The 27548-nt window shown below is 46.8% G+C and overlaps 1 protein-coding gene across 1 annotated transcript in view; it reads left to right on the top strand.

Annotated features, from left to right (window-relative positions):
• Nucleotides 1-26413, top strand: part of LOC311146829 (guanine nucleotide-binding protein G(s) subunit alpha isoforms XLas-like) — a gene marked incomplete at its 3' end in the record, with an annotated part of 53687 nt that extends 27274 nt beyond the window's left edge. The window contains exon 5 of the mRNA XM_084183425.1: nucleotides 26315-26413. Within this exon, the coding sequence (XP_084039551.1) occupies nucleotides 26315-26413 (99 nt within the window). The remainder of the gene's footprint in view (nucleotides 1-26314) is intronic.
• Between the last annotated feature and the right edge of the window lie 1135 nt (nucleotides 26414-27548).

The following is a 27548-nucleotide window of genomic DNA, read 5'->3' as shown; positions in this document are numbered from 1 at the left end:
CCTGGCAGACTGTATCCAGACTGTATCCCCCTGGCAGACTGTATCCAGACTGTATCCCCTGGCAGACTGTATCCCCTGGCAGACTGTATCCCCCTGGCAGACTGTATCCCCCTGGCAGACTGTATCCCCCTGGCAGACTGTATCCAGACTGTATCCCCCTGGCAGACTGTATCCAGACTGTATCCCCCTGGCAGACTGTATCCCCTGGCAGACTGTATCCCCCTGGCAGACTGTATCCAGACTGTATCCCCCTGGCAGACTGTATCCAGACTGTATCCCCTGGCAGACTGTATCCCCTGGCAGACTGTATCCCCCTGGCAGACTGTATCCCCCTGGCAGACTGTATCCCCTGGCAGACTGTATCCAGACTGTATCCCCTGGCAGACTGTATCCAGACTGTATCCCCCTGGCAGACTGTATCCCCTGGCAGACTGTATCCCCCTGGCAGACTGTATCCAGACTGTATCCCCTGGCAGACTGTATCCAGACTGTATCCCCCTGGCAGACTGTATCCCCCTGGCAGACTGTATCCCCTGGCAGACTGTATCCAGACTGTATCCAGACTGTATCCCCCTGGCAGACTGTATCCCCCTGGCAGACTGTATCCAGACTGTATCCAGACTGTATCCTCCTGGCAGACTGTATCCCCCTGGCAGACTGTATCCAGACTGTATCCCCCTGGCAGACTGTATCCAGACTGTATCCCCTGGCAGACTGTATCCCCTGGCAGACTGTATCCCCTGGCAGACTGTATCCAGACTGTATCCCCTGGCAGACTGTATCCCCCTGGCAGACTGTATCCAGACTGTATCCCCCTGGCAGACTGTATCCCCCTGGCAGACTGTATCCCCCTGGCAGACTGTATCCAGACTGTATCCCCTGGCAGACTGTATCCCCTGGCAGACTGTATCCCCTGGCAGACTGTATCCAGACTGTATCCAGACTGTATCCAGACTGTATCCTGCCGTGGGGCTGTGAGGGAAGATTGGAAATGTAGTTTGACTTTTGATGGTCCATAATCAACAGATACATTTCAACTTTCGTCAGTTTAGCGATGGAGTTGCCTCTCTCTAGTTTAGTTCCCCCTGTCAGCATCCCAAACGGCACCCTATTCCCTATATAGTGCACTACTTTAGACCAGAGAATGGCACCCTATTCCCTATGTAGTGCACTACTTTAGACCAGAGAATGGCACCCTAGTCCCTATATAGTGCACTACTTTAGACCAGAGAATGGCACCCTATTCCCTATATAGTGCACTACTTTAGACCAGAGAATGGCACCCTATTCCCTATGTAGTGCACTACTTTAGACCAGAGAATGGCACCCTAGTCCCTATATAGTGCACTACTTTAGACCAGAGAATGGCACCCTATTCCCTATATAGTGCACTACTTTAGACCAGAGCCAAATGGCACCCTAGTCCCTACAGATCCTTGTGGGCCTTGGTCAACAGTAGTGCACCATGTAGGGAACAGGGTGCTGTTTGGGACTCAACCCCTCTCAGGACCCGGAATGGCCCATATTATTCACCTGAGGTGGCGGATGGGATCCTTCTGTTGTCTCTCAAACGCCACCCTATCCCCTACAGAGTGCAATACTTCTGGCTAGCGTCAAAAGTAGTTCACTAGATATAGGGAACAGGGTGCAGTTTGGGGAAACAGTCTTCTGCTTGGTTTTGATCTGGGCCCCTGATAGGGTCTGGTCACATGACAGGCCAAATGGGAGTTCACATCGTGTGTTTCATCATTCTGGAAATCAACCTTCTTTTGAAGTCCTAATGTACTCTTTCAGTTGCTGCAGTGTTGTAAATGACAATTGAAGGTGTTTATGTACTGGTTGCCAACCTGAGAGGGTCGGGACTGTAGCAGATTATGTCCATTTTAATGCTGGGGGCACGGATATACAGTACTAAGACATATGCACAGGTACTCAGTTGATTCTTGTCAGTGGAACAGAGGGTTAGGCCTGATTCTCGTCAGGGGAAACAGAGGCTTAGGCCTGATTCTCGTCAGGGGAACAGAGGGTTAGGCCTGATTCTCGTCAGGGGAACAGAGGGTTAGGCCTGATTCTCGTCAGGGGAACAGAGGGTTAGGCCTGATTCTCGTCAGGGGAACAGAGGGTTAGGCCTGATTCTCGTCAGTGGAACAGAGGGTTAGGCCTGATTCTCGTCAGGGGAAACAGAGGCTTAGGCCTGATTCTCGTCAGGGGAACAGAGGCTTAGGCCTGATTCTCGTCAGGGGAACAGAGGGTTAGGCCTGATTCTCGTCAGGGGAACAGAGGGTTAGGCCTGATTCTCGTCAGGGGAACAGAGGGTTAGGCCTGATTCTCGTCAGGGGAACAGAGGGTTAGGCCTGATTCTCGTTAGGGGAACAGAGGGTTAGGCCTGATTCTCGTCAGGGGAACAGAGGGTTAGGCCTGATTCTCGTCAGGGGAACAGAGGGTTAGGCCTGATTCTCGTCAGGGGAACAGAGGGTTAGGCCTGATTCTTGTCAGGGGAACAGAGGGTTAGGCCTGATTCTTGTCAGGGGAACAGAGGGTTAGGCCTGATTCTCGTCAGGGGAACAGAGGGTTAGGCCTGATTTTCATATTTCTTATGCATGCTGGTAGTGATGTCGTTAATCTTGCACTAGGCCTAGTTAGAATCTAGTAGTTACTAGAAAACTTGCTTTCATAGTGATTCCTAGAGATCGTTCCAGACAAGTTTGATTAGATTTATTAGGTTGACACTGTTCTTGCTTACTGGATGTCATGTCATCATAACATAACCCGTTGTAATCCACAGCTTTCTTGTGTGATGTTTTTTCCCTCTTTTAAAGCATGGTGATGACAGCATGAGGCTTACTAGCTATACATTGACAGGATTAGTGTATGTCTGTCTGTCTGGTAACAGGGCCTGTCTGTCTGTCGGTCTGGTCTGGTCTGGTCTGGTCTGGTCTGGTCTGGGAGGACCAGTGGTGTGGTGTGGTGGGATGTACTGGGAGGACCAGTGTTGTGGTGTGATGGGATGTACTGGGAGGACCAGTGTTATGGTGGGATGGGATGTACCGGGAGGACCAGTGGTGTGGTGGGATGTACTGGGAGGACCAGTGGTGTGGTGGGATGTACTGGGAGGACCAGTGGTGTGGTGGGATGTACCGGGAGGACCAGTGGTGTGGTGGGATGTACTGGGAGGACCAGTGGTGTGGTGGGATGTACTGGGAGGACCAGTGGTGTGGTGGGATGTACTGGGAGGACCAGTGTTGTGGTGTGATGGGATGTACTGGGAGGACCAGTGGTGTGGTGTGGTGGGATGTACTGGGAGGACCAGTGTTGTGGTGTGGTGGGATGTACCGGGAGGACCAGTGTTGTGGTGGGATGGGATGTACCGGGAGGATCAGTGGTGTGGTGGGATGTACCGGGAGGACCAGTGTTGTGGTGTGATGGGATGTACCGGGAGGACCAGTGTTGTGGTGTGATGGGATGTACTGGGAGGACCAGTGTTGTGGTGTGATGGGATGTACTGGGAGGATCAGTGGTGTGATGGGATGTACTGGGAGGATCAGTGGTGTGATGGGATGTACTGGGAGGACCAGTGTTGTGGTGTGATGGGATGTACTGGGAGGATCAGTGGTGTGATGGGATGTACTGGGAGGACCAGTGTTGTGGTGTGATGGGATGTACTGGGAGGATCAGTGGTGTGATGGGATGTACTGGGAGGACCAGTGTTGTGGTGTGATGGGATGTACTGGGAGGATCAGTGGTGTGATGGGATGTACTGGGAGGACCAGTGTTGTGGTGTGTGACTGGAGCTGAGGGTGTGTGTGTGTGTGTGTGTGTGTGTGTGTGTGTGTGCACAGTCCGTGTGTGACTCGGTTGGTGCGTTCGTGCTCATGCATGTGTGTGTGTTTCCCTGTCTCTGTGTGACTGGGCCTGTGTCTCTGTGTGACTGGGCCTGTCTCTGTGTGACTGGGCCTGTGTCTCTGTGTGACTGGGCCTGTCTCTGTGTGACTGGCCCTGTCTCTGTGTGACTGGCCCTGTCTCTGTGTGACTGGGCCTGTCTCTGTGTGACTGGGCCTGTCTCTGTGTGACTGGGCCTGTCTCTGTGTGACTGGGCCTGTCTCTGTGTGACTGGGCCTGTCTCTGTGTGACTGGGCCTGTCTCTGTGTGACTGGCCCTGTGTCTCTGTGTGACTGGCCCTGTGTCTCTGTGTGACTGGCCCTGTGTCTCTGTGTGACTGGGCCTGTCTCTGTGTGACTGGGCCTGTCTCTGTGTGACTGGGCCTGTCTCTGTGTGACCATTTCCCAGGCCTAGCTGGGGATAGAGACAGGCCAGTTCCCAGGATAGAGACAGGCCAGTTCCCAGGCCTAGCTGGGGATAGAGACAGGCCAGTTCCCAGGATAGAGACAGGCCAGTTCCCAGGATAGAGACAGGCCAGTTCCCAGGCCTAGCTGGGGATAGAGACAGGCCAGTTCCCAGGATAGAGACAGGCCAGTTCCCAGGCCTAGCTGGGGATAGAGACAGGCCAGTTCCCAGGATAGAGACAGGCCAGTTCCCAGGATAGAGACAGGCCAGTTCCCAGGCCTAGCTGGGGATAGAGACAGGCCAGTTCCCAGGATAGAGACAGGCCAGTTCCCAGGCCTAGCTGAACAACATGCCTCTGTGTTAGTTTGTCCCTGGTTGTCATCACCACATCACTTAGCTCTGCCCTCAGTGTCACCACTACATTGTCACCTAGTGCCACTGGGGTTCATATCCACAGAATGATACTTCTCAGCCTTTTTTAAGCTAAATGAACCTCTCTCGCTACTTGTCATGTTGTCATACAGGCATACACCTTAATCCAACGCAATACTGGCTTTCAGTGCAAGCTAGAAGCTAGATGAGTATTATGCATTTTTACATTTTAAAAACATTTATAGATTATAATGCTTCAAAGTAGGTTACCTGATCTTAACCCTACTGTGACCTGAAGTAGGGCAACTATTGAAGGAAGTAGTCATATGTAGGCTATGTTCCCTCTACGTTGAAGGAAGTATGTAGGCTATGTTCCCTCTACGTTGAAGGAAGTATGTAGGCTATGTTCCCTCTACGTTGAAGGAAGTATGTAGGCTATGTTCCCTCTACGTTGAAGGAAGTATGTAGGCTATGTTCCCTCTACGTTGAAGGAAGTATGTAGGCTATGTTCCCTCTACGTTGAAGGAAGTATGTAGGCTATGTTCCCTCTACGTTGAAGGAAGTATGTAAGCTATGTTCCCTCAACGTTGAAGGAAGTATGTAGGCTATGTTCCCTCTACGTTGAAGGAAGTATGTAGGCTATGTTCCCTCTACGTTGAAGGAAGTATGTAAACTATGTTCCCTCAACGTTGAAGGAAGTATGTAGGCTATGTTCCCTCTACGTTGAAGGAAGTATGTAGGCTATGTTCCCTCTACGTTGAAGGAAGTATGTAGGCTATGTTCCCTCTACGTTGAAGGAAGTATGTAGGCTATGTTCCCTCTACGTTGAAGGAAGTATGTAGGCTATGTTCCCTCTACGTTGAAGGAAGTATGTAGGCTATGTTCCCTCTACGTTGAAGGAAGTATGTAGGCTATGTTCCCTCTACGTTGAAGGAAGTATGTAGGCTATGTTCCCTCTACGTTGAAGGAAGTATGTAGGCTATGTTCCCTCTACGTTGAAGGAAGTATGTAGGCTATGTTCCCTCTACGTTGAAGGAAGTATGTAGGCTATGTTCCCTCTACGTTGAAGGAAGTATGTAAGCTATGTTCCCTCTACGTTGAAGGAAGTATGTAGGCTATGTTCCCTCAACGTTGAAGGAAGTATGTAGGCTATGTTCCCTCAACGTTGAAGGAAGTATGTAGGCTATGTTCCCTCTACGTTGAAGGAAGTACAGTGCCTTCAGAAAGTATTCACACTTTTGTTGTCAATATTTTATTTTCTTACCCATCGACACACAATAACCCCATAATGACAAAGTGAAAACATGTTTTTAGAAACTTTAGCAAAGTTATTGAAAATGAAAAATACAGAAATATCTCATTTACATAAGGATTCACACCCCTGAGTCAATACTTTGTAGAAGCACCTTCGGCGGCGATTTACAGATTTGAGTCGTCTTGGGGATGCCTGTATCAGCTGTGGGTCGTCTTGGGTATGTCTGTATCAGCTGTGGGTCGTCTTGGGTATGCCTGTATCAGCTGTGAGTCGTCTTGGGTATGCCTGTATCAGCTGTGGGTCGTCTTGGGTATGTCTGTATCAGCTGTGGGTCGTCTTGGGTATGCCTGTATCAGCTGTGAGTCGTCTTGGGGATGCCTGTATCAGCTGTGAGTCGTCTTGGGTATGCCTGTATCAGCTGTGGGTCGTCTTGGGTATGCCTGTATCAGCTGTGAGTCGTCTTGGGGATGCCTGTATCAGCTGTGAGTCGTCTTGGGGATGCCTGTATCAGCTGTGAGTCGTCTTGGGGATGCCTGTATCAGCTGTGAGTCGTCTTGGGGATGCCTGTATCAGCTGTGAGTCGTCTTGGGGATGCCTGTATCAGCTGTGAGTCGTCTTGGGGATGCCTGTATCAGCTGTGAGTCGTCTTGGGGATGCCTGTATCAGCTGTGAGTCGTCTTGGGGATGCCTGTATCAGCTGTGAGTCGTCTTGGGGATGCCTGTATCAGCTGTGAGTCGTCTTGGGGATGCCTGTATCAGCTGTGAGTCGTCTTGGGTATGCCTGTATCAGCTGTGGGTCGTCTTGGGTATGTCTGTATCAGCTGTGGGTCGTCTTGGGTATGCCTGTATCAGCTGTGAGTCGTCTTGGGGATGCCTGTATCAGCTGTGAGTCGTCTTGGGGATGCCTGTATCAGCTGTGAGTCGTCTTGGGGATGCCTGTATCAGCTGTGAGTCGTCTTGGGGATGCCTGTATCAGCTGTGAGTCGTCTTGGGGATGCCTGTATCAGCTTTGCACATCTGGATTTGGGGATCTTAGAGATTTTCTCAAGCTCTGTTAAGTTAGCTATACACCGCCACTCCCCATCTGTCTTCAAGTCTTTCCACAGATTTTCAATTAGATTTAAGTCTGGGCTTTGGCTGGGCCACTCAAGGACTTTCACATTCTGGTTCTGAAGCCATTCCAGCGTTGCTTTGGCTGTACGCTTGGGGTCATTGTCCTGTTGGAACGTAAATCTTCGCCCCGGTCTAAGGTTGTTTGCACTCTGAAGCAGGTTCTCATCAAGGATTTACCTGTATTTGGCTCCGTTCATTGTTCCCTCTATCCTTACCAGTGTCCCAGTCCCTGCCGCTGAAAAGCATCCCCATAGCATGATGACAATATATTTTGATTTGTTTAACACTTTTTTGGTTACTACATGATTCCAAATGTGTTGTTTCATAGTTTTGATGTCTTCACTATTATTCTACAATGTAGAAAATAGTAAAAATAAAGAAAAACCCTGGAATTAGTAGGTGTCCAAACTTTTGACTGGTACTGTACAATTCTGTCTCATCAGACCACATAATCTTTTGCCTTATGCTCTGAGTTTTTCACGTGCCTTTTTGCAAGCTCCAGGCGTGCTGTCATGTGCCTTTTTCTCAGGAGTGGCTTCCATCTGGCCACTCTACCATAAAGGCCTGATTGGTGAAGTGCTGCAGAGATGGTTGTCCTTCTGGAAGGTTCTCCCATCTCTACAGAGGAACTCTGGAGCTCTGTCAGAGTGACCATCGGGCTCTTGGTCACCTCCCTGAACAAAGCCCTTCTCCCCCGATTGCTCAGTTTGGCCGGGCGGCCAGCTCTAGGAAGAGTCTTGGTGGTTCCAAACTTCTTCCATTTAAGAATGATGGAAGCCACTGTGTTCTTGGGGAACTTCAATGCTGCAGATATTTTTTTGGTACCCTTCCCCAGATCTGTGCCTCGACACAATCCTGTCTCGGAGCTCTACGGACAATTCCTTTGACCTCATGGCTTGGTTTTTGCTCTGACATGCACTGTCAACTGTGGGACCTTATATAGATGTGTGTGCCTTTCCAAATCATGTCCAATCAATTGAATTTACCACAGGTGGACTCCAATCAAGTTGTAGAAACATCAAGGATGATCAATGGAAACAGGATGCACCTGAGCTCAATTTCGAGTCTCATAGCAAAGGGTCTGAATACTTATGGAAATAAGGTATTTCTGTTTTTTATTTTTTATGAATTTACAAAGCATTATTCACCTGTTTTCGCTTTGTCATTATGGGGTGTTGTGTGTAATGTTTTTTAAAATCCATTTCAGAATGAGGCTGTGAGGTAACACTGGATAAAGGGGAAGGGCTCCGAATACTTTCTGAATGCACCGTATACGTCACATGCAACCCCTAATAAGACTAAGCAATCAGCCCATTTTAAAACGTTTATCTGGCTCTATAAGATAAATAGCAATATGCAAGAGACTACAGTTAAACCATGTGCTATCGAGTATTATGCATTTAGCTGACTAAGATCAAGGGATGGTCATGAGGAGCGAATATCAAAGAAAGTATTATTGAATAACTTTGTAAAATGAATGGATTCATATACAAGGCATAAAGCGTTAGTTACAAAGCATTAACAAGCATCCTTCTAGGCATATAGATCCTGAGGTAAACTTGGGAGACAAAGCGTTAACAACGAGACGCTTACTAGGCCAGAAGCCTTGAAGCCTTCCTCCACGGACGAGATAAGAGACGGAACAACAGACCTCCGTTCCATTTATAACATCTGAAGGTGTAATCTCACGTGGGGGGGTGCCTCGGTTGGGTCCCGTCTGACGTGGGGTTGCCTGGGAACCAGATGGCAGATGAAGGAACCCTACATGACAACGGTAACGCCATAGCTCCGATTTGTAAACATTTGAAATAGTAATTCATCAAAATCACAGACAAATGGCAAAAGGACAGAAAGGGGTAACAGGAAGACGTGTATATACACCACCCACTGGTTTCAATCAGCAATAACCACGAAGGACTTTCAAGACAATCAGAAACCATAATCACCCGTCTGAAAAATAGGACACAACGGCCTCAATCACTATCTCCTAAAGATAGGAAAACACAGGTTAATGTCCGAACTGTCCAGCAGCAGAATCTACAGATCACGTCGTCCTTCACTGTCAAACTTTATGAACGTCAAAGGAAAACGCTCAGAAGAATGATCCCATCCCTGTGAAATAAGTTTCACAATCTCCAATTTTACTGAAAACAAACGGTAATCCACATAGCTATACTTTCCTTCCTCCATTCATGTAGACTAGAGTGCACAATCTAGAACACCTCCGTAGTCTCATCACACTCCAGTCAGTGGCGTTAATGCACCTAATACTGGTATGCACACTGCCAGAAGAAGGAGAAACCTCAACCCAAAACCAACGACCATTGACCAATCAAATGATACCAAGTTTCCAGTTAACTGACCACCAAGGTCCAATCTCCACAGGGTGTCACAGCATCTAAAGGCTTGTGTGGAGGACGAGACCATTATAAATAAGACATAATTCCAGAGATGACAATAAAAAACCCTTTCTTTTGAATAGAGTAATTTAGTGTTCACCCTGTACAGACAGAAGGAACCACAGAGAGACTACATCCATATATAAATAGCTTCAGAGTCCTCTTTAGGGGACATGTTTCAGATAGATACCAGACATGGATACTATACTATTATTCTGTCACAATAGTCATTCCTCTGGATACTGTAACAGAGATAAACGTCAGAGGGGCATTGTCCTTCGTGCTTTCCTTGTGATCCTGAACCGTTGACCATGCAGCTCCTGGACCGTTGACCATGCAGCTCCTGGACCGTTGACCATGCAGCTCCTGGACCGTTGACCATGCGGCTCCAGGACCGTTGACCATGCGGCTCCAGGACCGTTGACCATGCAGCTCCTGGACCGTTGACCATACGGCTCCTGGACCGTTGACCATGCAGCTCCTGGACCGTTGACCATGCAGCTCCTGAACCGTTGACCATGCAGCTCCTGAACCGTTGACCATGCAGCTCCTGAACCGTTGACCATGCAGCTCCTGAACCGTTGACCATACAGCTCCTGGACCGTTGACCATGCGGCTCCTGGTGACAGAGAGCACATCAATTAGGGCTGAGCCATATAATCAATGGCAGCAGCAAGTTTGTCTAGCTAGCGCGAGTCGGTTTGGCTACTTTCTCTGTGCCACACCCAAACTGGTCACACACTTCGGCCCCCTGCTCCTCTCCCAGAGCTCAGCGGATTATTTTTGGTTTCATCCAGAATCACGTTTAGTCTTGGCCATGGTGTGAGTATGCTGTCACTTTACCATTTTTACGGCCAACTTCCTTTAATATTTTAAGTCATCTCCAAATCAGATTTGGGACATGTTATAAAACAGCCGTCTATGTAGTTCCTTTCCCATATGAGCTTTTTATTTAGGCCTGGAGAAAGTATTTACACCCCTTGGCTTTTTCCACATGTTGTGTTTACGAAGTGGGATTAAAATTGATTTAATTGTCTTTTTTTTTTTTGTCAACGATCAACAAAAAATACTCATGTCAAAGTGGAAATGAATTCTAACAGTTGTATTTAAAAAATAAATAAAAAATAATTATTGATTAGATAAATATTCAACCCCAGATTATAAGTATGAAAAATGTATGCACTCACTAACTGTTAAGTCGCTCTGGATAAGAGCGTCTGCTAAATGACTAAATTGTAAAATGTAATTGTTAGAATCACCTTTCTGGGTAAGTCTCTAAGAGCTTTCCACACCTGGATTGTGCAACATTTGCCCATTTTATTCTTTTCAAAATTCTTCAAGCTCTGTCAAGTTGGTTTGTTGATCATTGCTAGACAACCCTTTTCAGGTCTTGCCATATACTTTCAAGTGGATTTAAGTCAAAACTATAACTCGACCGCTCAGGAACGTTCACTGTCTTCTTTGGAAGCAACTAGATTTGGCCTTGTGTGTTTCAGGTTATTGTCCTGCTGAAAGGTGACTTCATCTCCCAGTGTCTGATGGGAAGCGGACTGAACCAGGTTTTCTTCTAGGATTTTGCCTGTGCTTAGCTCCATTTAGTTTATTTTTATCCCCCTCCCCCCCAAAAACTACAATAGAGGGGTACAGAGTTTACATTTTAGTCATTTAGCCGACGCTCTTATCCAGAGCGACTTAACAGTTAGTGAGTGCATACATTTTTCATACTGGCCACCCGTGGGAATCGAACCCACAACCCTGGCGTTGCAAGCGCCATGCTCTACCAACTGAGCTACAGGAGGCTAGTTGAGGTAGTCATTCAAAAATCATCTTAAACCTATTTCACAGTGAGTCCATGCAACTTATTATGTGACTTGTTAAGCAATGTTTTACTCCTGAACTTATTTAATCTTGCCATAACAAAGGGGTTGAATTCTTATTGACTCAAGACATTTCAGCTTTTCATTTTTAATTAATTTGTACACATTTTGAAAAACATAATTCCACTTTGACATTATGGGGTAATGTGTGTAGGCCAGTGACAAAAACATCTCAATTTAATTAATTTTAAATTCAGGCTGTAACACAACAAAATGTTTAAAAAGGTCAAGGGGTGTGAATACTTTCTGAAGGCACTGTACATACTGTATGGCAAAATGTAAACAAATGCTGTCCTCAACATGGTAGCTATGGACATTAGCCTCCCTCTATGCTGTCCTCAACATGGTAGCTATGGACATTAGCCTCCCTCTATGCTGTCCTCAACATGGTAGCTATGGACATTAGCTAGCCTAGCATTCGTCAAACTCAGCTGGAGCTAATTCAAATGATCAAACCCGAGATCCTGGTTTGACAGTGCTATAGCTGTTTAACTGATTCATAAACTGTCTATAAATTAATGACAGTCGATAAGCTTCTTATAACTATAAAATAGGCCTAATGATTAAGTTCATACAGTGAGGGGAAAAAAGTATTTGATCCTCTGCTGATTTTGTACGTTTGCCCACTGACAAAGACATGATCAGTCTATAATTTTAATGGTAGGTTTATTTGAACAGTGAGAGACAGAATAACAACAAAAACATCCAGAAAAACGCATGTCAAAAATGTTATAAATTGATTTGCATTTTAATGAGGGAAATAAGTATTTGACCCCTCTGCAAAACATGACTTAGTACTTGGTGGCAAAACCCTTGTTGGCAATCACAGAGATCAGACGTTTCTTGTAGTTGGCCACCAGGTTTGCACACATCTCAGGAGGGATTTTGTCCCACTCCTCTTTGCAGGTCTTCTCCAAGGTCTTCTCCAAGTCATTAAGGTTTCGTGCCTGACGTTTGGCAACTCGAACCTTCAGCTCCCTCCACATATTTTCTATGGGATTAAGGTCTGGAGACTGGCTAGGCCACTCCAGGACCTTAATGTGCTTCTTCTTGAGCCACTCCTTTGTTGCCTTGGCCGTGTGTTTTGGGTCATTGTCATGCTGGAATACCCATCCACGACCCATTTTCAATGCCCTGGCTGAGGGAAGGAGGTTCTCACCCAAGATTTGACGGTACATGGCCCCGTCCATCATCCCTTTGATGCAGTGAAGTTGTCCTGTCCCCTTAGCAGAAAAACACCCCCAAAGCATAATGTTTCCATCTCCATGGTTGACGGTGGGGATGGTGTTCTTGGGGTCATAGGCAGCATTCCTCCACCTCCAAACACGGCGAGTTGAGTTGATGCCAAAGAGCTCGATTTTGGTCTCATCTGACCACAACACTTTCACCCAGTTCTCCTCTGAATCATTCAGATGTTCATTGGCAAACTTCAGACAGGCATGTATATGTGCTTTCTTGAGCAGGGGGACCTTGCGGGCGCTGCAGGATTTCAGTCCTTCACGGCGTAGTGTGTTACCAATTGTTTTCTTGGTGACTATGGTCCCAGCTGCCTTGAGATCATTGACAAGATCCTCCCGTGTAGTTCTGGGCTGATTCCTCACCGTTCTCATGATCATTGCAACTCCACGAGGTGAGATCTTGCATGGAGCCCCAGGCTGAGGGAGATTGACAGTTATTTTGTGTTTCTTCCATTTGCGAATAATCGCACCAACTGTTGTCACCTTCTCACCAAGCTGCTTGGCGATGGTCTTGTAGCCCATTCCAGCCTTGTGTAGGTCTACAATCTTGTCCTTGACATCCTTGGAGAACTCTTTGGTCTTGGCCATGGTGGAGAGTTTGGAATCTGATTGATTGCTTCTGTGGACAGGTGTCTTTAATACAGGTAACAAGCTGATATTAGGAGCACTCCCTTTAAGAGTGTGCTCCTAATCTCAGCTCGTTACCTGTATAAAAGACACCTGGGAGCCAGAAATCTTTCTGATTGCGAGGGGGTCAAATACTTATTTCCCTAATTTTAAAATGCAAATCAATTCATAACATGCGTTTTTCTGGATTTTTTTGTTGTTATTCTGTCTCTCACTGTTCAAATAAACCTACCATTAAAATTATAGACTGATCATTTCTTTGTCAGTGGGCAAACGTACAAAATCAGCAGTGGATCAAATACTTTTGTATTAACACTAGTACTACGTACTTATAAGGGTTGGGCGGTATCCAGATTTCCATACCTTCATACCGTTCCTGTGCCATCCCGGGATACACAGTATTACCGGTAGTGCACACAAGTGTCGCTCTTTATTTTTTCAAATGTCAAAAAAGCCCAAAAAGCGTCACTTACCAGAATGCTAACAAATACTAAGGAATTCTCATAGCGGATGCTAGGTAAATGCTAACGAGTGCATGCGAACATTTACTACTAGGACAGACGACCAAGCTCAAAGTTATGAAAGTATTTCAAAACGCAGTTTGCAGCACGCAGAAAACAAATATTAGATAGCAGGGATCTTAATCAGGAGGGGATTGTCGCTGCTGCTTTTACCAAGAAGCTTGATCTTGCAAGCTAACATTAGCCACTTAGCTAACATTAGCAAGTTAGCAAAACCTAGCTGGACAGAATTTATTTGGCACATCTTAGATAGTTAACATAATAGTTATAATTATTATATATAGCAAACATTAGTGAGTTTCATACAAGTGTAACTTGATCACCTGACTTAAGTTGCGCTGCAGAGATTACTCACCTCACAAAGCTTCCATTTTACTCGTTGTGCTTTTTTGTAAACAAACACACGTGACTGGCTCAAACTGCTGTTTTGGGAAACTAGTACCGGTAAGCTTCATAATGGAAAAAGCTTTAATAATAAAAATGTATCTTAACGGGCAAAATGATGAACGCGATTTGCTTTATCTATTACCTAGTGCACAAGTTGACTGCAGGCATTTATTTTTAAAGTATTAATTTTCTATCTTTCTGCAATTTCTGTGGCTGGTAACTCTGGGTCTTCCATTCCTGTGGCGGTCCTCATGAGAGCCAGTTTCATAATAGTGCTTGATGGTTTTTGCGACTGCACTTGAAGAAACTTGAAAAGTTCTTGAAATTTTCCGGATTGACTGACCTTCATGTCTTTAAAGTAATGATGGACTGTCGTTTCTCTTTGCTTATTTCAGCTGTTCTTGCCATAATATGGACTTAGTCTTGTACCAAATAGGGCTATCTTCTGCATACCCCCCCCCCCCCCCCCCTACTTTGTCACAACACAACTGATTAGCTCAAATGCATTAAGAAGGAAATAAATTCCACAAATTAACTTTTAAGAAGACACACCTGTTGATTGAAATGCATTCCAGATGACTACCTCATGAAGCTGGTTGAGAGAATGCCAAGAGTGTGCAAAGCTGTCATCAAGGTAAAGGGTGGATATTTGAAGAATCTCAAATCTCAAATATATTTTGATTTGTTTAACACTTTTTTGGTTACTACATGATTCCATGTGTTATTTCATAGTTTTGATGTCTTCACTATTATTCTACAATATCAAAATAAAGAAAAACCCTTGAATAAGTAGGTGTTCTAAAACTTTTGACTGGTAGTGTATATGCACTAATTTAAGCTTTATAACTGCAAAGTTTTCTCTCTGCCTCATGGCAAAATGTGTAGAATTGCAGGATATTAGCTTGAAAACATGTTCTCTCTGATGCCAAGAGGCGGCCCTTTTAAATGTTCATTCCCAGGGCCCGAGGATTGGTTCGTCCAGCCAAGCACTGCCAAAGTCATAGTGAAACTCATTGTATGCTATTTTTGCAGGGCATAACATTAACTTTTTGGTCCGCCATTTAAAAATCTACAAGCCAAAATATTTTACTGCCGCTAAAATGACACAAACAAAACACACAAATTGATGAGCATGCTTTGTAATGTTTCTGAAACAATACATGTGTTACTAGTAAGAAGCAACGAATGTGGTGTATTGTTTAATTTCAGTCTTTTAACCAAAATATCACAGATGAGACAAACATTTTCACCTGCCCCTTTAAAGGCGGGAGGTTACCGTGGTAACGCGACTGTAGTCATGTTTGTGCCTGTGAGATTTGAGTCTGACTAGTAGAGGCGTGGTCTTCTCTTCCCTGGCAGTTGAAACTCAAACACAGTAAAACAGCTTAGCTTGTGAACAAAACAATGTAAATAGCCAAGAAACACGAGGACAAAGTCTCACTTCAGTAGACTTTTGTTTCATGTAAATTAGGCCAACTTTTATGCCTGCGAGCAGCGCTTCTAAAAACAAATGTTTTAACTCCGCTCTTCCCGCCAGGCAGTGTTGCAGCGTGAGGTGAAATAGGCTACACAGGATTCGTGGTTCTTTGACGTTGTGCGATTTTTAATTGACCAGCTATGAAACGAAACGGCAGAAATACTTTGAAAACAGCAGCTTAAATTAACATTTATAGTAATTATCATTACTATGAATGTGAACATACTTGACTATTTGTATTTACATTTACATTTTAGTCATTTAGCAGACGCTCTTATCCAGAGCGACTTACAGTTAGTGAGTGCATACATTATTTGTTTAAAAAAAAAAAATCATACGGGCTCCCCGTGGGAAACGAACCCACAACCCTGGCGTTGCAAACGCCATGCTCTACCAACTGAGCTACATCCCTGCCAGCCATTCCCTCCCATACCCTGGACGACGCTGGGCCAATTGTGCGCCGCCCCATGGGTCTCCCGGTCGCGGCCGGCTACGACAGAGCCTGGATACGAACCAGGATCTCTAGTGGCACAGCTAGCACTGCGATGCAGTGCCTTAGACCACTGCGCCACTCGGGAGTGAATTGCTAGCACTGTAGAGCCCTGACCACCCGCCAGAGTGGCTGGTGAAATAGACATTTTACCCGCCAGTGCCAATATCTACCCGCATTTAGCAGGTCTTCATTTTAGGCCCTGTATTTTTATATCAACTGGAGTTGTGTTCTGATTATGAGGGGGTCCCTGATGAATTTGTGAACACAAATTAGGTCCATGGCCCCAAACAGTTAGAGAGCCCCTGGCCTATGTTTTCTCCAATGGGAGGTCACCCAAACTGCAGGTTGATGTTTATTGTGATGAGTCTTGTCCTGGAGGCAGAACTGAGCGGTAGATGGACCAGCTGCAAAGACATATTGGATATAATGTAAAAATGTATGAAAACAAAAATGAGCTTTTTGGGCTTAATTTAAGGTTAGGGTTAGGTGTTAGGGTTAGGTGTTAGGGTTAGGTGTTAGGGTTAGGTGTTAGGGTTAGGTATTAGGGTTAGGTATTAGGGTTAGGTATTAGTGTTAAGGATTAGGGTTAGGTATTAGCGTTAGGTTTTAGCGTTAGGTATTAGTGTTAAGGATTAGGGTTAGGTATTAGCGTTAGGTTTTAGCGTTAGGTATTAGTGTTAAGGATTAGCGTTAGGTGTTAGGTGTTAGGTGTTAGGGTTAGGTGTTAGCGTTAGGTGTTAGGTGTTAGGGTTAGGTATTTGGGTTAGGTATTAGTGTTAGGTATTAGTGTTAGGGTTAGGAGTTAGGGTTAGGGGTTAGGTGTTAGGGTTAGGTATTAGGGTTAGGTGTTAGGTGTTAGGGTTAGGTATTAGGGTTAGGGTTAGTATCTTTCTCTCTTTCTCTCTCTCTCTCTCTCTCTCTCTCTCTCTCCAAACCCAGGTGTTCTCTGCATTTCAACTGAGGCATGATACTGTAGGAGAGACTAGGGTTATGTATTATGGTTAGGGTTAGGGTTAGGTATTAGGGTTAGGTATTAGGGTTAGCAGTGTGGTTGAGGTTAAGGTTAGGTATTAGGGTTAGCAGTGTGGTTGAGGTTAAGGCTTGGTTTAAAGTCAGATGTTTTATGACTAGTGAACTGTGATTAGGGTTAGGTTACTGTGATTAGGGTTAGGTTACTGTGATCAGGGTTAGGTTACTGTGATCAGGGTTAGGGTTAGGTTACTGTGATCAGGGTTAGGGTTAGGCTACTGTGATCAGGTTTAGGGTTAGGATACTGTGATCAGGGTTAGGGTTAGGTTACTGTGATCAGGGTTAGGTTACTGTGATCAGGGTTAGGTTACTGTGATCAGGGTTAGGTTACTGTGATTAGGGTAAGGTTACTGTGATTAGGGTTAGGTTACTGTGATTGGGGTTAGGTTACTGTGATTAGGGTTAGGGTTAGGTTACTGTGATTAGGGTTAGGTTACTGTGATTATGGTTAGGGTTAGGTTACTGTGATTATGGTTAGGTTACTGTGATCAGGGTTAGGGTACTGTGATTAGGGTTAGGTTACTGTGATTAGGGTTAGGTTACTGTGATCAGGGTTAGGGTTAGGTTACTGTGATCAGGGTTAGGGTTAGGATACTGTGATTAGGGTTAGGTTACTGTGATCAGGGTTAGGGTTAGGTTACTGTGATTAGGGTTAGGATACTGTGATTAGGGTTAGGATACTGTGATTAGGGTTAGGTTACTGTGATTAGGGTTAGGGTTAGGATACTGTGATTAGGGTTAGGTTACTGTGATTAGGGTTAGGTTACTGTGATCAGGGTTAGGTTACTGTGATCGGGGTTAGGGTTAGGATACTGTGATTAGGGTTAGGTTACTGTGATCAGGGTTAGGGTTAGGTTATAATAATAATAATAATAATAATAATATGCCATTTAGCAGACGCTTTTATCCAAAGCGACTTACAGTCATGCATGCATACATTTTTGTGTATGGGTGGTCCCGGGGCTCGAACCCACTACCTTGGCGTTTCAAGCGCCGTGCTCTACCAGTTGAGCTACAGAGGACTACTGTGATTAGGGTTAGGGTTAGGATACTGTGATTAGGGTTAGGATACTGTGATTAGGGTTAGGATACTGTGATTAGGGTTAGGATACTGTGATTAGGGTTAGGTTACTGTGATTAGGGTTAGGTTACTGTGATCAGGGTTAGGTTACTGTGATCAGGGTTAGGTTACTGTGATCAGGGTTAGGTTACTGTGATCAGGGTTAGGTTACTGTGATCAGGGTTAGGTTACTGTGATCAGGGTTAGGTTACTGTGATCAGGGTTAGGTTACTGTGATCAGGGTTAGGTTACTGTGATTAGGGTTAGGTTACTGTAATCGGGGTTAGGTTACTGTGATCAGGGTTAGGGTTAGGTTACTGTGATTAGGGTTAGGGTTAGGTTACTGTGATCAGGGTTAGGTTACTGTGATCAGGGTTAGGTTACTGTGATTAGGGTTAGGTTACTGTGATTAGGGTTAGGTTACTGTGATTAGGGTTAGGTTACTGTGATTAGGGTTAGGTTACTGTGATTGGGGTTAGGTTACTGTGATTAGGGTTAGGGTTAGGTTACTGTGATTAGGGTTAGGGTTAGGTTACTGTGATTAGGGTTAGGGTTAGGTTACTGTGATTATGGTTAGGTTACTGTGATTAGGGTTAGGTTACTGTGATTAGGGTTAGGTTACTGTGATTGGGGTTAGGTTACTGTGATTAGGGTTAGGTTACTGTGATTAGGGTTAGGGTTAGGTTACTGTGATTAGGGTTAGGGTTAGGTTACTGTGATTAGGGTTAGGTTACTGTGATTATGGTTAGGGTTAGGTTACTGTGATCAGGGTTAGGTTACTGTGATTGGGGTTAGGTTACTGTGATCAGGGTTAGGGTTAGGTTACTGTGATCAGGGTTAGGTTACTGTGATCAGGGTTAGGTTACTGTGATTAGGGTTAGGTTACTGTGGTCAGGGTTAGGTTACTGTGATCAGGGTTAGGTTACTGTGATCAGGGTTAGGGTTAGGTTACTGTGATCAGGGTTAGGGTTAGGTTACTGTGATCAGGGTTAGGGTTAGGTTACTGTGGTCAGGGTTAGGTTACTGTGATCAGGGTTAGGGTTAGGTTACTGTGATTAGGGTTAGGTTACTGTGATTGGGGTTAGGTTACTGTGATCAGGGTTAGGGTTAGGTTACTGTGATCAGGGTTAGGTTACTGTGATCAGGGTTAGGTTACTGTGATCAGGGTTAGGTTACTGTGATCAGGGTTAGGTTACTGTGATCAGGGTTAGGGTTAGGTTACTGTGGTCAGGGTTAGGTTACTGTGATCAGGGTTAGGGTTAGGTTACTGTGATCAGGGTTAGGGTTAGGTTACTGTGATTAGGGTTAGGTTACTGTGATCAGGGTTAGGGTTAGGTTACTGTGATCAGGGTTAGGGTTAGGTTACTGTGGTCAGGGTTAGGTTACTGTGATCAGGGTTAGGGTTAGGTTACTGTGGTTAGGGTTAGGTTACTGTGATCAGGGTTAGGGTTAGGTTACTGTGGTCAGGGTTAGGTTACTGTGATTAGGGTTAGGTTACTGTGATCAGGGTTAGGGTTAGGTTACTGTGATTAGGGTTAGGTTACTGTGATCAGGGTTAGGGTTAGGTTACTGTGATCAAGGTTAGGTTACTGTGATCAGTAGCTCTTTAGGGCACTACAGCAGCAGTAACACTACATTTATTCAACAGCCCGATGTCACACGGCTCTGTGGAAAGAGCCCCAGGAGGCAGACCTCTCTCTCTCTCTCTCTCTCTGTCTCTCTCTCTCTCTCTCTCTCTCTCTCTGTCTCTCTCTGTCTCTCTCTCTCTCTCTGTCTCTGTCTCTGTCTCTCTCTCCCTCCAAACCCAGGTGTTCTCTGCATTTCAACTGAGGCATGATACTGTAGGAGAGACTGGGGTTGGAGACATGATACTGTAGGAGGCTGGGGTTGGAGACATGATACTGTAGGACAGGCTGGGGTTGGAGACATGATACTGTAGGAGAGGCTGGGGTTGGAGACATGATACTGTAGGAGAGGCTGGGGTTGGTGTAGGAGAGGCTGGGGTTGGAGACATGATACTGTAGGAGAGGCTGGGGTTGGAGACATGATACTGTAGGAGAGACTGGGGTTGGAGACATGATACTGGAGGAGAGGCTGGGGTTGGTGTAGGAGAGGCTGGGGTTGGAGACATGATACTGTAGGAGAGGCTGGGGTTGGAGACATGATACTGTAGGAGAGACTGGGGTTGGAGACATGATACTGGAGGAGAGGCTGGGGTTGGAGACATGATACTGTAGGAGGCTGGGGTTGGAGACATGGTACTGGAGGAGAGGCTGGAGTTGGAGACATGATACTGGAGGAGAGGCTGGGGTTGGAGACATGATACTGTAGGAGGCTGGGGTTGGAGACATGATACTGTAGGAGAGGCTGGGGTTGGAGACATGATACTGTAGGAGAGGCTGGGGTTGGAGACATGATACTGTAGGAGAGGCTGGGGTTGGAGACATGATACTGTAGGAGAGGCTGGGGTTGGAGACATGATACTGGAGGAGAGGCTGGGGTTGGAGACATGATACTGTAGGAGGCTGGGGTTGGAGACATGATACTGTAGGAGGCTGGGGTTGGAGACATGATACTGTAGGAGAGGCTGGGGTTGGAGACATGATACTGGAAGATAGGCTGGGGTTGGAGACATGATACTGGAGGAGAGGCTGGGGTTGGAGACATGATACTGTAGGAGAGGCTGGGGTTGGAGACATGATACTGTAGTAGAGGCTGTGGTTGGAGACATGATACTGGAAGATAGGCTGGGGTTGGAGACATGATACTGTAGGAGAGGCTGGGGTTGGAGACATGATACTGGAGGAGAGACTGGGGTTGGAGACATGATACTGTAGGAGAGGCTGGGGTTGGAGACATGATACTGGAGGAGAGACTGGGGTTGGAGACATGATACTGTAGGAGAGGCTGGGGTTGGAGACATGATACTGTAGTAGAGGCTGGGGTTGGAGACATGATACTGGAGGAGAGGCTGGGGTTGGAGACATGATACTGTAGGAGAGGCTGGGGTTGTAGACATGATACTGTAGGAGGCTGGTGTTGGAGACATGATACTGGAGGAGAGGCTGGGGTTGGTGTAGGAGAGGCTGGGGTTGGAGACATGATACTGGAGGAGAGGCTGGGGTTGGAGACATGATACTGTATGAGGCTGGGGTTGGAGACATGATACTGGAGGAGAGGCTGGGGTTGGTGTAGGAGAGGCTGGGGTTGGAGACATGATACTGTAGGAGAGGCTGGGGTTGGAGACATGATACTGTAGGAGAGGCTGGGGTTGGAGACATGATACTGTAGGAGAGGCTGGGGTTGGAGACATGATACTGTAGTAGAGGCTGGGGTTGAAGACATGATACTGTAGGAGAGACTGGGGTTGGAGACATGATACTGGAGGAGAGGCTGGGGTTGGAGACATGATACTGTAGTAGAGGCTGGGGTTGGAGACATGATACTGTAGGAGAGACTGGGGTTGGAGACATGATACTGTAGTAGAGGCTGGGGTTGGAGACATGATACTGTAGGAGAGGCTGGGGTTGGAGACATGATACTGGAGGATAGGCTGTGGTTGGAGACATGATACTGGAGGAGAGGCTGGGGTTGGAGACATGATACTGTAGGAGAGGCTGGGGTTGGAGACATGATACTGTAGGAGAGGCTGGGGTTGGAGACATGGTACTGTAGGAGGCTGGGGTTGGAGACATGATACTGTAGGAGAGGCTGGTGTTGGTGACATGATACTGTAGGAGGCTGGGGTTGGAGACATGATACTGGAGGAGAGGCTGGGGTTGGAGACATGATACTGGAGGAGAGGCTGGGGTTGGAGACATGATACTGTAGGAGAGGCTGGTGTTGGTGACATGATACTGTAGGAGGCTGGGGTTGGAGACATGATACTGTAGGAAAGGCTGGGGTTGGAGACATGATACTGGAGGAGAGGCTGGGGTTGGAGACATGATACTGTAGTAGAGGCTGGGGTTGGAGACATGATACTGGAGGAGAGGCTGGGGTTGGAGACATGATACTGTAGGAGGCTGGGGTTGGAGACATGATACTGGAGGAGAGGCTGGGGTTGGTGTAGGAGAGGCTGGGGTTGGAGACATGATACTGTAGGAGAGGCTGGGGTTGGAGACATGATACTGTAGGAGAGGCTGGGGTTGGAGACATGATACTGTAGGAGAGGCTGGGGTTGGAGACATGATACTGTAGTAGAGGCTGTGGTTGGAGACATGATACTGTAGTAGAGACTGGGGTTGGAGACATGATACTGGAGGAGAGGCTGGGGTTGGAGACATGATACTGTAGTAGAGGCTGGGGTTGGAGACATGATACTGTAGGAGAGACTGGGGTTGGAGACATGATACTGTAGTAGAGGCTGGGGTTGGAGACATGATACTGTAGGAGAGGCTGGGGTTGGAGACATGATACTGGAGGATAGGCTGGGGTTGGAGACATAATACTGGAGGAGAGGCTGGGGTTGGAGACATGATACTGTAGGAGAGGCTGGGGTTGGAGACATGATACTGTAGGAGGCTGGGGTTGGAGACATGATACTGTAGGAGAGGCTGGGGTTGGTGTAGGAGAGGCTGGGGTTGGAGACATGATACTGGAGGAGAGGCTGGGGTTGGTGTAGGAGAGGCTGGGGTTGGAGACATGATACTGGAGGAGAGGCTGGGGTTGGAGACATGATACTGTAGGAGGCTGGGGTTGGAGACATGATACTGGAGGAGAGGCTGGGGTTGGTGTAGGAGAGGCTGGGGTTGGAGACATGATACTGGAGGAGAGGCTGGGGTTGGAGACATGATACTGTAGGAGAGGCTGGGGTTGGAGACATGATACTGGAGGAGAGACTGGGGTTGGAGACATGATACTGTAGGAGAGGCTGGGGTTGGAGACATGATACTGTAGGAGAGGCTGGGGTTGGAGACATGATACTGTAGGAGGCTGGGGTTGGAGACATGATACTGTAGGAGAGGCTGGGGTTGGAGACATGATACTGTAGGAGAGGCTGGGGTTGGAGACATGATACTGGAGGAGAGACTGGGGTTGGAGACATGATACTGTAGGAGAGGCTGGGGTTGGAGACATGATACTGTAGGAGAGGCTGGGGTTGGAGACATGATACTGTAGGAGGCTGGGGTTGGAGACATGATACTGTAGTAGAGGCTGGGGTTGGAGACATGATACTGTAGGAGAGACTGGGGTTGGAGACATGATACTGTAGGAGAGGCTGGGGTTGGAGACATGATACTGTAGTAGAGGCTGGGGTTGGAGACATGATACTGTAGGAGAGACTGGGGTTGGAGACATGATACTGGAGGAGAGGCTGGGGTTGGAGACATGATACTGTAGTAGAGGCTGGGGTTGGAGACATGATACTGGAGGAGAGGCTGGGGTTGGAGACATGATACTGTAGGAGAGACTGGGGTTGGAGACATGATACTGTAGGAGAGACTGGGGTTGGAGACATGATACTGTAGTAGAGGCTGGGGTTGGAGACATGATACTGTAGGAGAGGCTGGGGTTGGAGACATGATACTGGAGGATAGGCTGTGGTTGGAGACATGATACTGGAGGAGAGGCTGGGGTTGGAGACATGATACTGGAGGAGAGGCTGGGGTTGGTGTAGGAGAGGCTGGGGTTGGAGACATGATACTGTAGTAGAGACTGGGGTTGGAGACATGATACTGTAGGAGAGGCTGGGGTTGGAGACATGATACTGTAGGAGAGGCTGGGGTTGGAGACATGATACTGTAGGAGAGGCTGGTGTTGGAGACATGATACTGGAGGAGAGGCTGGGGTTGGAGACATGATACTGTAGGAGGCTGGGGTTGGAGACATGATACTGTAGGAGAGGCTGGTGTTGGTGACATGATACTGTAGGAGGCTGGGGTTGGAGACATGATACTGTAGTAGAGGCTGGGGTTGGAGACATGATACTGTAGGAGAGGCTGGGGTTGGAGACATGATACTGGAGGAGAGGCTGGGGTTGGAGACATGATACTGTAGGAGAGGCTGGGGTTGGAGACATGATACTGGAGGAGAGGCTGGGGTTGGAGACATGATACTGGAGGAGAGACTGGGGTTGGAGACATGATACTGGAGGAGAGGCTGGGGTTGGAGACATGATACTGTAGGAGAGGCTGGGGTTGGAGACATGATACTGGAGGAGAGGCTGGGGTTGGAGACATGATACTGTAGGAGAGGCTGGGGTTGGAGACATGATACTGTAGGAGAGGCTGGGGTTGGAGACATGATACTGGAGGAGAGGCTGGGGTTGGAGACATGATACTGTAGGAGAGGCTGGGGTTGGAGACATGATACTGGAGGAGAGGCTGGGGTTGGAGACATGGTACTGGAGGAGAGGCTGGGGTTGGAGACATGATACTGGAGGAGAGGCTGGGGTTGGAGACATGATACTGGAGGATAGGCTGGGGTTGGAGACATAATACTGGAGGAGAGGCTGGGGTTGGAGACATGATACTGGAGGAGAGGCTGGGGTTGGAGACATGATACTGTAGGAGGCTGGGGTTGGAGACATGATACTGTAGGAGAGGCTGGGGTTGGAGACATGATACTGGAGGAGAGGCTGGGGTTGGAGACATGATACTGGAGGAGAGACTGGGGTTGGAGACATGATACTGGAGGAGAGGCTGGGGTTGGAGACATGATACTGTAGGAGAGGCTGGGGTTGGAGACATGATACTGGAGGAGAGGCTGGGGTTGGAGACATGATACTGTAGGAGAGGCTGGGGTTGGAGACATGATACTGTAGGAGGCTGGGGTTGGAGACATGATACTGGAGGAGAGGCTGGGGTTGGAGACATGATACTGTAGGAGGCTGGGGTTGGAGACATGATACTGGAGGAGAGACTGGGGTTGGAGACATGATACTGGAGGAGAGGCTGGGGTTGGAGACATGATACTGGAGGAGAGGCTGGGGTTGGAGACATGATACTGTAGGAGGCTGGGGTTGGAGACATGATACTGTAGGAGAGGCTGGGGTTGGAGACATGATACTGGAGGAGAGGCTGGGGTTGGAGACATGATACTGGAGGAGAGGCTGGTGTGGGAGACATGATACTGGAGGAGAGGCTGGTGTTGGAGACATGATACTGTAGTAGAGGCTGGGGTTGGAGACATGGTACTGGAGGAGAGACTGGGGTTGGAGACATGATACTGTAGGAGAGGCTGGGGTTGGAGACATGATACTGTAGGAGAGGCTGGGGTTGGAGACATGATACTGTAGGAGGCTGGGGTTGGAGACATGATACTGTAGGAGAGGCTGGGGTTGGAGACATGATACTGGAGGATAGGCTGGGGTTGGTGACATGATACTGGAGGAGAGGCTGGGGTTGGAGACATGGTACTGTGTATATTTAGTCAATAAAATGTGCCATTTAAGATTTAATTTATTGAAACCGTAATATCAACTGGTTATATTAAAACGTGGCCTTGTTTTGTTAATTTAGCAGACGACAGACTCTTATTTCCTGAGTCCTCATCGCGGTCACCACCTATTTTATGGATGTAAATAACGTGATGTAATATCACAGAATAAAATGGAACAGAATATTTTTCCAAATGTAGCTAGAGTATCTATAGATTTAAGAAAGATTCAAGAGAATGCATCTGTGGTATTCAAAGTGGAGGAACCAAGATTTAAGACTACAGATTATTTTATGGGACAATATACAAACGTTATTCAGCAAGAATTTGAAAAATAGTTTTATTGAGTAAATTTAGTTTTTGGTTCTCTTAATTTTGTTAGGAGAGATGAAAATGTAATTAATTGAAGGTTATTTCTTAACGTGAAAATCTACATTTACCGATTTTGGAAGGTTGTGTCATTTGATTTGGGGTGGAGTCGCTCGAATTTCGGACGGAAAAAATAGGTTCACCAGAAATTCTGGCGGAAAAAATGAGGTCCCCGCTGAAAACGTTTTGAATGCCACTGGTGGTATAAATCAATGCATGTCACTGTCTACACAGACTGTATTACACAGTGGTGGGCTTCATACAGGTTGTGAAGTTTGCATGGCTCTGTTTTTAAATCAGCTAGTAGTCACTAAACGTGTGTGTGAGGTTTGCCCTTCATAACCACCTGTAGCTTGTAGTAATACAATGTCATTGATTGATTGTTTGTGATGTCATCTCCTAACCTTCTCCCCTCTCTCTACCCTCTGTCCAGGAGTTCTTTGATCATGCGAAGAAGCTGTGGGATGACGAGGGAGTTAAGGCGTGCTTCGAGAGATCCAACGAGTACCAGCTCATCGACTGTGCTCAATAGTAAGTTCGATCTCCATCATAATCTACCTCCCATCCTCCACCTACTGCTATCAGCTGGTTGTGCCTACTGCTATCAGCTGGTTGTGGGAGCTCCTAATGTTTAAGCCTAGCTATCAGGTGGTTGTGGGAGCTCCTAATGTTTAAGCCTAGCTATCAGCTGGTTGTGGGAGCTCCTAATGTTTAAGCCTAGCTATCAGGTGGTTGTGGGAGCTCCTAATGTTTAAGCCTAGCTAATCAGCTGGTTGTGGGAGCTCCTAATGTTTAAGCCTAGCTATCAGCTGGTTGTGGGAGCTCCTAATGTTTAAGCCTAGCTATCAGCTGGTTGTGGGAGCTCCTAATGTTTAAGCCTAGCTATCAGGTGGTTGTGGGAGCTCCTAATGTTAAGCCTAGCTATCAGGTGGTTGTGGGAGCTCCTAATGTTTAAGCCTAGCTATCAGGTGGTTGTGGGAGCTCCTAATGTTTAAGCCTAGCTATCAGCTGGTTGTGGGAGCTCCTAATGTTTAAGCCTAGCTATCAGCTGGTTGTGGGAGCTCCTAATGTTTAAGCCTAGCTATCAGGTGGTTGTGGGAGCTCCTAATGTTTAAGCCTAGCTATCAGCTGGTTGTGGGAGCTCCTAATGTTTAAGCCTAGCTATCAGCTGGTTGTGGGAGCTGCTAATGTTTAAGCCTAGCTATCAGCTGGTTGTGGGAGCTCCTAATGTTTAAGCCTAGCTATCAGCTGGTTGTGGGAGCTCCTAAAGTTAACCGTCTACACAAATGTTATATCAGCAAACTTTAGGCCTACCTTTTTAATTTAGTCGGGTGTTTGCTGATGAAGGGTGAGCAATGAAGCTGCTTTGTTGTTGTTGCTGGCTTTGCATTGCAGTGTTTGAGTTGAATCACTGAGTCATTTTGCTAAACCAGTTAGCCTGCTATCCCCTTGCAGGCTACGTCCTCTCCGGGTAGTTTTGACAGCTTCACAGATTGTAACCATGATGTGAATATCTGACACAGATGCATGTTTGTTTTAAACAGAGCACTATTGAGCCCTATGGGCCCTGGTCAAAAGTAGTGCACTATATAGGGAATAGGGTACCATAGGGCCCTGGTTAAAGTAGTGCACTATATAGGGAATAGGGTGCCATAGGGCCCTGGTTA

Source organism: Coregonus lavaretus (genome assembly GCF_964263955.1).
Source record: "Coregonus lavaretus genome assembly, chromosome: 19".
NCBI classification, from domain to species: domain Eukaryota; kingdom Metazoa; phylum Chordata; class Actinopteri; order Salmoniformes; family Salmonidae; genus Coregonus; species Coregonus lavaretus.
The sequence above is the reverse complement of the archived record's forward strand: the minus strand, read 5'-3'. Positions and strand labels throughout refer to the sequence as shown.